General features: G+C 42.1%; 1 protein-coding gene across 1 annotated transcript in view; it reads left to right on the top strand.

Moving 5' to 3' along the window:
* Nucleotides 1-5,982: 5,982 nt before the first annotated feature.
* Nucleotides 5,983-9,852, top strand: part of LOC311121050 (chromobox protein homolog 3-like) — a gene marked incomplete at its 3' end in the record, with an annotated part of 4,331 nt that continues 461 nt past the window's right edge. The window contains exons 1-5 of the mRNA XM_084157920.1: nucleotides 5,983-6,078; nucleotides 8,554-8,702; nucleotides 9,005-9,173; nucleotides 9,358-9,452; nucleotides 9,746-9,849. Coding sequence (XP_084014046.1) covers nucleotides 8,560-8,702; nucleotides 9,005-9,173; nucleotides 9,358-9,452; nucleotides 9,746-9,849 — 511 coding nt within the window. The 5' untranslated portion in view covers nucleotides 5,983-6,078; nucleotides 8,554-8,559. The remainder of the gene's footprint in view (nucleotides 6,079-8,553; nucleotides 8,703-9,004; nucleotides 9,174-9,357; nucleotides 9,453-9,745; nucleotides 9,850-9,852) is intronic.

Here is a 9,852-nt window from a genome sequence, read left to right as displayed (position 1 = left end):
TCTCTGGTAGGTCATTAGTCTGAACACTTCTATGTGAAATCCGATCTACTGTATTTTCATCTCACCTCTCAAGACTTCACCTTGTATTCAGTCAAGCCAGTTACATTAACCTGGACTCCACACTGAATATCCACACCAGCTTCTATACTGGAGCAGGTCCAGACTGAATCGGTTAAATTAAACTGCGCGATAAGAGAAACTGAGAGACAAACGGAATGAAAAATCAAAGTACATTTTCTACATCTCTGTTAGAAGAACTATGACTTCAAGGTTTTGCTTAGTTATTGAGATACTTTCTGAAACCTTAGCCAACACATCACTATTTAGGCATAAAAACATGATCAGGAGAACCACAAAACCTTGCAATGAAATATCCGCTATGAAGGAACTTTTGTTTTTACATCCTTCGGTGCGGCTGTGATTTACAGTGAGGGAAAAAAGTATTTGATCCCCTGCTGATTTTGTACGTTTGCCCACTGACAAAGAAATGATCAGTCTATAATTTTAATGGTAGGTTTATTTGAACAGTGAGAGACAGAATAACAACAAAAAAATCCAGAAAAACGCATGTCAAAAATGTTATAAATTGATTTGCATTTTAATGAGGGAAATAAGTATTTGACCTCCTCTCAATCAGAAAGATTTCTGGCTCCCATGTGTCTTTTATACAGGTAACGAGCTGAGATTAGGAGCACACTCTTAAATAGAGTGCTCCTAATCTCAGCTTGTTACCTGTATAAAAGACACCTGTCCACAGAAGCAAACAATCAATCAGATTCCAAACTCTCCACCATGGCCAAGACCAAAGAGCTCTCCAAGGATGTCAGGGACAAGATTGTAGACCTACACAAGGCTGAAATGGGCTACAAGACCATTGCCAAGCAGCTTGGTGAGAAGGTGACAACAGTTGGTGCGATTATTCGCAAATGGAAGAAACACAAAAGAACTGTCAATCTCCCTCGGCCTGGGGCTCCATGCAAGAGCTCACCTCGTGGAGTTGCAATGATCATGAGAACGGTGAGGAATAAGCCCAGAACTACACGGGAGGATCTTGTCAATGATCTCAAGGCAGCTGGGACCATAGTCACCAAGAAAACAATTGGTAACACACTACGCCGTGAAGGACTGAAATCCTGCAGCGCCCGCAAGGTCCCTCTGCTCAAGAAAGCACATATACATGCCCGTCTGAAGTTTGCCAATTAACATCTGAATGATTCAGAGGAGAACTGGGTGAAAGTGTTGTGGTCATATGAGACCAAAATGGAGCTCTTTGGCATCAACTCAACTCGCTGTGTTTGGAGGAGGAGGAATGCTGCCTATGACCCCAAGAACACCATCCCCACCGTCAAACATGGAGGTGGAAGCATTATGCTTTGGGGGTGTTTTTCTGCTAAGGGGACAGGACAACTTCACCGCATCAAAGGGACGATGGACGGGGCCATGTATCGTCAAATCTTGGGTGAGAACCTCCTTCCCTCAGCCAGGGCATTGAAAATGGGTCGTGGATGGGTATTCCAGCATGACAATGACCCAAAACACACGGCCAAGGCAACAAAGGAGTGGCTCAAGAAGAAGCACATTAAGGTCCTGGAGTGGCCTAGCCAGTCTCCAGACCTTAATCCCATAGAAAATCTGTGTAGGGAGATGAAGGTTCGAGTTGCCAAACGTCAGCCTCAAAACCTTAATGACTTGGAGAAGATCTGCAAAGAGGAGTGGGACAGGTAGCTTAGTGGGTAAGAGCGTTGTGCCAGTAACCGAAAGGTCGCTGGTTCTAATCCCCGAGCCGACTAGGTGAAAAATCTGTCGATGTGCCCTTAAGCAAGGCACTTAACCCTAATTGCTCCTGTAAATCGCTCTGGATAAGAGCGTCTGCTAAATGACTAAAATGTAAATGTAAATGTAAAATCCCTCCTGAGATGTGTGCAAACCTGGTGGCCAACTACAAGAAATGTCTGACCTCTGTGATTGCCAACAAGGGTTTTGCCACCAAGTACTAAGTCATGTTTTGCAGAGGGGTCAAATACTTATTTCCCTCATTAAAATGAAAAATCTATGTATAACATTTTTGACATGCGTTTTTCTGGATTTTTTTGTTGTTATTCTGTCTCTCACTGTTCAAATAAACCTACCATTAAATTATAGACTGATCATTTCTTTGTCAGTGGGCAAACGTACAAAATCAGCAGGGGATCAAATACTTTTTTCCCTCACTGTACATGATAAAAACAATAGTAATTCTTAGATTATTTGACTTACTATAAGGTAAGACGGTTACATTGTTCAAATCTCATAGTTTTTCCGGGGGTGCATGCCCCCGGACCCCCTATCAGGGTTCCAAAAACAGATCACCGTCTGGTTTGGGTCTGCCTGCGCTCCAAGGGCATACTGCAACGCATTGTCCGGTCTGCAGAGAGGGAAGTCGGCTGCCACCTGCCATCCACCTAGGTCCTGCACGACTCCAGGGCAAGGAAGCGTGCAGAAAAGATTATCAACAAACCCTACCCAAATCACTCCCTTTTACAAAAACTCTCCTCTGACAGGCAGTTAAGGTAAATCATGACCAAAACCATCCACCAACTGAACAGTTTCTTTCCCTGTGCTGTGGCCCTCACCAAGTGGCCATCTGGCCCATAGAGACTAAAGGACATACACTCTATGCTGCACACCACATCAAGCCATCTCTGAACTGTACACAAAATAATTGCACTATACTGCAATTGCATTCATCTCTCTGCATTTAGATAAACACTGAATATACCAAACATTAGGAACACCTTCCTAATATTGAGTTGCACCCGTTTTGACCTCAGAACAGCCTCAATTTGTCGAGGCATGGACTCTACAAGGTGTCGAAAGCGTTCCACAGGGATGCTGGCCCATGTTGACTCCAATGCTTCCCACAGTTGTGCCAAGTTGGCTGGATGTCCTTTAGGTGGTGGACCATTCTTGATACCAGTGGCGGTAGATTTTAAAAATGATGAGCATGGCCTTATTTCTATTACAGCATATTGGATGACTGTCATTCATATTCCATTTACTCAGCTCAATCTAACATCAATAGGTTTAGGCTACAACATGATACACACATTTTCCCTATACCCTTCATAATTATAATATGCCATTTAGCAGACGCTTTTATCCAAAGCGACTTACAGTCATGCGTGCATACGTATTATTTTTTTTGTGTATGGGTGGTCCCGGGTATCGAACCCACTACCTTGGCGTTACAAGCGCTACAAGCGCCGTGCTCTACCAGCTGAGCTACAGAGGACCACTGAGGTTGCTCCAACCTAGCCTATGAATGAAAATGTGAATGTGAATGAATGAAAATGTACAACGTAGGTGAACAGGTCGAGAGAAAATTGAGTAATCAAGGTGACAGACAGTGACACATTCAATACCGCCTTGCACACACTTGCCTGCATCTAGCTAATCTAGGGTGTAATCATTAGTCCAACAGTTGCAAACGAGAGTTTCTATTGGACAAATGTAGGTATGTTTTTCCCCGTTTCGATCCGTTTGCTTCCGTTTAAGAAATGTTTTTCAACAGAATCGGCGGAATATACCCCTGATGAAATGCAAACACAGTTCACTTTCATAGCAGCCACATACAAACAACAGCATTAACATTTTGCTCGTTGTATAATTATTTGTCGCATCTACGCGCTCTCCTCCTCTCACTTTTTCCCTTCGCTTGTGGACTTCAGTGCACAACACATGAGCTGTCTGTGGCCAGGCGAAAAAGCCTTTCCAAGCCAAACCTTCATATCATAACCGCTACACAGCCTACATCGTTGTCACCATATTAGCTAACAATGTTAGTAACATCATAGTCAACATAGTTACTAGAACTAACGCGTTAGTAAACCCGCTACAATCTTGCAGTACAGTCTTCGGAACAGGGTGAGAACCATGAGCCTTCTAGGTTTTGTATTGAAGTCAATGTACCCAGAGGAGGATGGAAACTAGCTGTCCTCCGGCTACACCATGGTGCTACCCTACAGAGTGCTGTTAAAGCTACTGTACACCTTCATTGCAAAACAGTGTGTTTCAATCAATATATTTAGTATAGTTTTATCTAAAAAGCATTACTTGTTTGACCATTTTTATTTTTATGATATTCACTGAGGAGGATGGTCCTCCCCTTCCTCCTCTGAGGAGCCTCCACTGTTTCTCAACTATTTGAATTGCCTCTGCATAGGAGATTCGATTGACCTCTAACTTTTGACACCTCAATCTCCTTCACCTTTACAAGGCACTCCAGGAACTCGGGATCATGATCCCCACCACAATTACAACACCGTCGTCCTTCTACACATCGTTCTTCAGTATACCCTGTCCGTCTGCACACACTTGAAACATGGCCAAATCCCTAAAAATATTTACACTGCAGTGGTTTGGGGACGAAAGCTCTTACAGCATATCTTACATAACCAAGCTTCACATGTGTAGGTAGGTGCTCTTTATAAAAAAACGACAGGATCGACCGACTTTACATAAGTGGTTACAGAAGACGGAAATGCAAAAAGTTTCCCACTTTTTCTGAATTCACCCTACTGTAGTTCTGCTTGGTGCCATTGGTGCCAAAAATTAACAAGATAACAGTACAACAAGAACCAGAGCCCTGCCTAACCTAAGTACAGGGGGTCCCTAATGTAAACTGGATATCTTTCCTCCATTGGAAAAGCCTATAAGACTGTCCCACTTTAGCTACTCCATGCTGTCCTACTTTAGCTAGCTATGGTTGGTAAAGTGGGACAACTGACTGAATTACAAAATTGTAACATAATATTGGCAACTTTTTATTTTTATTTTGATGCACCAGTACATAGTATTTACATTTACATCACAATTGTTCACAGTGCATTATTTATGCAAGTTGTATAACCTTAAAATCAAAACAGAAAAAAAAGCTATGTCACTGATCTTACCCTGTGCCATTTCCTGGCAGTGTGAGCTCCCTGTTTGAAGCTTGCGCTGCCCTATGATGTCACACCAATTAAATTATTTTGATAATGTGGTTTCTCTGCAAGGGTTTATGCCGTGTTCAAAACAACTGGGAACTCGGAATTCTCCAACTTCGACTTCAGCGCGATCAAAACAACTGGGAACTCGGCGGGAAAAAACGAGCTCCGACTGGGAAAAATCTATTTGAACAGTCTTCCAACTCGAAATTTCAACGCGGAAACTGGAGTCTTTTTAGAGCTCTGACTATCAGACCTGAAGATCACAGAGGTCATAATAATTTGCCATTTAGCAGACGCTTTTATCCAAAGCGACTTACAGTCATGTGCGCATACATTCTTACGTATGGGTGGTCCCAGGGATCGAATCCACTACCCTGGCGTTACAAGCGCCATGCTCTACCAATTGAGCTACAGAGGACCACCCATATTTGACCCGCGTATTTTTCCAAGTTCCCAGTTGTGTTTGAACGCCGCATCAGTAACAATAGTTTAGATTTTTACTTGTCAGACGATGAAATAAACACTTCAGGATTAAGCTGTCCAGTTTATATTACTTTTTCATAATTCACCCTATATCAACTGAATCATCCACTGTATATTTGTATATCAACTGCTCATTCTATTATAGCTCTATGCTCACTCTACCTATTTGTGTATAATGTATGTTAACACCTTTGTCTCTATTCTGTATCTAAATGTTGTCTATCACTAGCAGCACCATATTACCAATAAGTACAATTCTGAGTATGTGTAAATGTATTTGTCGAATAAAGGTGATTGTGAATTCTGATAATTTCACCACTTCGTAAATATTATTCAAACGCTAAGGGGGCTAGCTAAGCCTATTCCATTAATTCTCATTATTGGAAATCTTACAGAATGTGGCTTTAAAATTCCTTGTTTGGGACTGGATTCAACGATTTCTTTTGAAACATCCACAGTACGAAGTTGAGTTAATAGGTACCCTAGCGGCACCCGTAGAAAAAGGCAGGGTTTTTTTTGGCGCTCGCGCAGCTGCAACATTCTGCACCACACGCGGGTGAGAAGAGAACGAAGCTGCTTGCTTTCTTTCCGTCGTCCATTCTACATTAGGTTTTTATTGATTTGCAAGGTGAGTCCCTCAAGATCCAACTTCGAATTATTATGCAACGTGTAGTGTAGACTGATCATTGATGTTATGCATATTTGTGCCGTCCAGCCACAGTAGCCAACTTGGTTACTAACGTTACAGCTTTGCTAGCTAATGTTACCAAAGCTACGCTGACAAAGGGATTTAATTGCGCTAGCTAGTTAACTAGCTAGCACGCGTAGCTATGTAACTTCGCTTGATAGTCAGCTAGCTGCCCTTTATCAAAGGAATATCTGATTCTCACTGCCTAATCAACTAACAAGTGCTAATGGAATGTTCCATTTGCAGCTTTTGGGCCTTGCAATCACAATTGAGCCGGCCATTGTGCCAACCCAAACGTCTGGTAGCTAGCTAAGCCTTGGAAGTTTGCTAACGAAGTCTAAGATTGCTAAATTCCACTTCGCAAGCAAACTAACAAACTACCCCACAATGTCTAGTTAACTAATGTTAACACTCAGTTAACACAATTTAGTTGTGTTCAATTGAGTAGTTAGCTTTGAGGAACTACTAAGCTTGTTAGTACAGTCAATGCAAGCATTAGACTAGCCCTAGGCCTGAAAAATATTCTCTAGTTGGGGGGGGGGGGGGGGGGGGCAACGGAATCTGTAGTTATAACGTTAGATTATGTAGATATAAACAGCTAACGTTGGCTAGAAGCCAATATAGCTAACAGTAACGTTACATAAAATACAATTACAACCTGTGTGCCGTTTTTATTTAGCTAGCTAACAAAGTTATTTTGTTAGCATTGTCTGTGTGAGGATAGAGGAATGATTGATGAAGTGCAAAACGCACGAGCTCCATAATAGCCTAGGCAGCCTATAGTGGGCGCTGGATCTGCACTACAAGGTGGTTGAAATGGTTTTATTAAGACGTTACACATTTTCACGTCTTTTTTCCGGCTGCTCGCCATTCGATGGTTAAGGAGGGTAATTATGCCTGGCAGCGGAATGGATTATGCTTTATGTACAAGCCGGTTCACCGGGGATGCGAGTGTATTACCGGTAATGCACATCAATCCTAGACGATAGAGGGCGCTACATCTGCACTATCGGCTGCCTAGTCTAGCTCCATAAGCGATTCCCCTCCACTTTTAGCATGTGAGCATGATCTGTTAGAACAAACAACTATCAGCGAAGAAACATGTTCATCATAGCTAGCTAGTTAAGGATAATTACAGAAAACGATGGGTAACACTATATTTGGGTAAGAGGTATCACTACTTTTAACTTTTAAAGTAACTATCCAGTGTAAACAGATTTGTATTAAATATGACCTATAATTGATTACAATATGAGTGAAATAGTTTTCCTTCCAAAAAATGGTAATGAAGTATGTTAAAAGCAACTTTTCTGTGTTGGAATGGTGTGGGTGTACCTCAACAGAATGGAACGCAATAGTAATGGCTTCCCTTTTGTTCTATGAAATGATCTTCATCAGCTTTTTTGGGAATTTAAGCATTTATGTAATCAAAACCAGTCAAAAGATAACGATGTGCTAACACTAAGGCCTCATTTTGCATACAATAATTGTGTGTAAATGTATTGGGTGAATAAAGGTAATTTTGGCCATTTCACCACTGCTTGTATATTCTTCAAAAGCCAAGGGGGATAGCTAAACCTAATCCATTTAAGCATTTATGTAATCAAAACAAGTAAAAATCTAGTGACCTGCTAATATGTAAAAATTAAATAAAGCGTATACCTTTTGACTTCTAGCTAACAGGCTTAGCTTACATTATCAGATGGACCCAAAGTCTCCTATGGACAACATCATTTGGGAAACAATAAAACGAGCACCTTCCTGCTGAAGAGATGGTTGCAGCCTGGAGCAAAACAATATACCATCCTTGCGTTTTCGTTCGAGCTGGTAGGCGGAAAGCTAACTAGCTTTTTGGCGAACTCGTGTATCGGGACTAATTTGCGTGGTCGGCGTAGTGACGTGAGAAATGTTGCTATTGATGTTGTAGTTCCATTTCTGATAGTTAGCCACTAATCAGCAACTGACTTAATTTGAGCACATAGTCTTCATTATTCATAAAGGTCATGTTAACTGATCTCATAGAACAAAATGCATAAGATCTAAGCCTGTGTAAATCTTATTTTCGGGGTATAGACCAAAAACCCATTCATTTCCCCAATAGGAATGACCAATGAACTAGGGGTAGAAAATGCTAACTCATTGCTGGTTTTTAGGACTACAAGCTATGGTGTGGTCGTATACCGGGCCTAAAAAATATTTATGCGAGTAGACCGCTGATTGGCCAGCTCATCATCCCCTATGAGGAAATGGCACGTTGGGTGTCACAGTATCACTTGAAAAACAATCTGATATTAATATTGTATTGCTAGTCTGGACTATAGCCTGTGTAAGCATTGTGTCAGGTGGTCTCATGTTATTAAAACCCAAATTCGTCTCTTTAAAAAGATGAAAACCTCCTCCCCTCTTGTTTCGCAGCCTAACATGGGTAAAAAGCAGAATGGCAAAGGGAAGAAGGAGGTGCTGGAGGCAGAGCCGCCGGAGGAGTATGTTGTGGAGAAGGTGATGGACCAGCGCATCGTCAACGGGAAGGTGGAATTCTTCCTCAAGTGGAAAGGATTTACAGAGTGAGTGCACAGTTCCGGGGACCTCCGCCCGCCTACCTTCTGCCTGGAAGTGCTTCCCTGGTATGGGGCTGTGCTTGTGTGGCATACATCTCCTGCAGAACCTAGCTAGTTGAAATAATCTGCATTTTGAATTGAATTTCAAAGACTTCCATTTTAGTTACAGATATAAGCTCTTGTAAAATGTATTTAAATAGTTTGCTGCATTTCTAGAGCATGTTTTACTCTTCTTACCAGTATGCTGATAGTCTTTTGAAATGAGCAGGAGAAGAAATTGCCACTGACTTCTGTATCTTTCCTTTCAGAGCGGATAACACTTGGGAGCCAGAGGATAACCTGGATTGTCCAGAGCTGATCTCAGCTTTCTTGGAAGCCCAGAAGACCGTGGTGGAGAAGCCTGACTCCAACAAGCGGAAGTCTTCAACAGATGAGCCAGAGACGGAGGGAAACAAAGCCAAGAAGAAGAAGGATGTGGTGAGTGTCCGAATTAACCCGTGTTTTTGTTTCAAATCAATGTTGTAGGATTTTGTGTTTTTGTAGGCCTAACTATTTTGTGTATAGGCTAGTCTGCAAGTGCAATAGTTATTTTATCAGTTTGTCATGGTTTCCAGACTGGTTGCATGGGAGCTGTGGTTTATTTCTGTACCGTGTGTTTCAGAGTGACAAACCACGGGGCTTTGCCAGGAGCCTGGATCCAGAGAGGATAATCGGTGCTACAGACAGTAGTGGAGAACTTATGTTCTTGATGAAGTGGTGAGTCTCAAATTGCAAAACATGAACTCTTCACCTGTGCTGTTCCTCTCAAATATCACTCATTTTTCAGGGTTGCACAGCCCAAGAGCCATCCCTCATATAATTGATCTTCCCTGATATAACGTTGTTCACCTCCTAATATTACTGTACTTGTGCCTTTGGAAACTTCACATTTTAGTTTTCTAATGTGCACCTGAACTTTATTATCCTGATCAGTGCTACTTGCTGAATAGGTGAGTGTTATTATTCTGATCAATAGCCACTAATAAAACCAACGTCCCTCTGCTCTACAGGAAAGACTCAGACGAGGCGGACCTGGTCCCGGCCCGTGAGGCCAACACCCGCTGCCCTCAGGTGGTCATCTCCTTCTATGAGGAGAGGCTGACCTGGCACTCCTGTC

This window comes from Coregonus lavaretus (genome assembly GCF_964263955.1).
Source record: "Coregonus lavaretus genome assembly, chromosome: 3".
NCBI classification, from domain to species: Eukaryota; Metazoa; Chordata; class Actinopteri; order Salmoniformes; family Salmonidae; genus Coregonus; species Coregonus lavaretus.
This window is presented reverse-complemented; position numbering and strand designations above follow the sequence as displayed.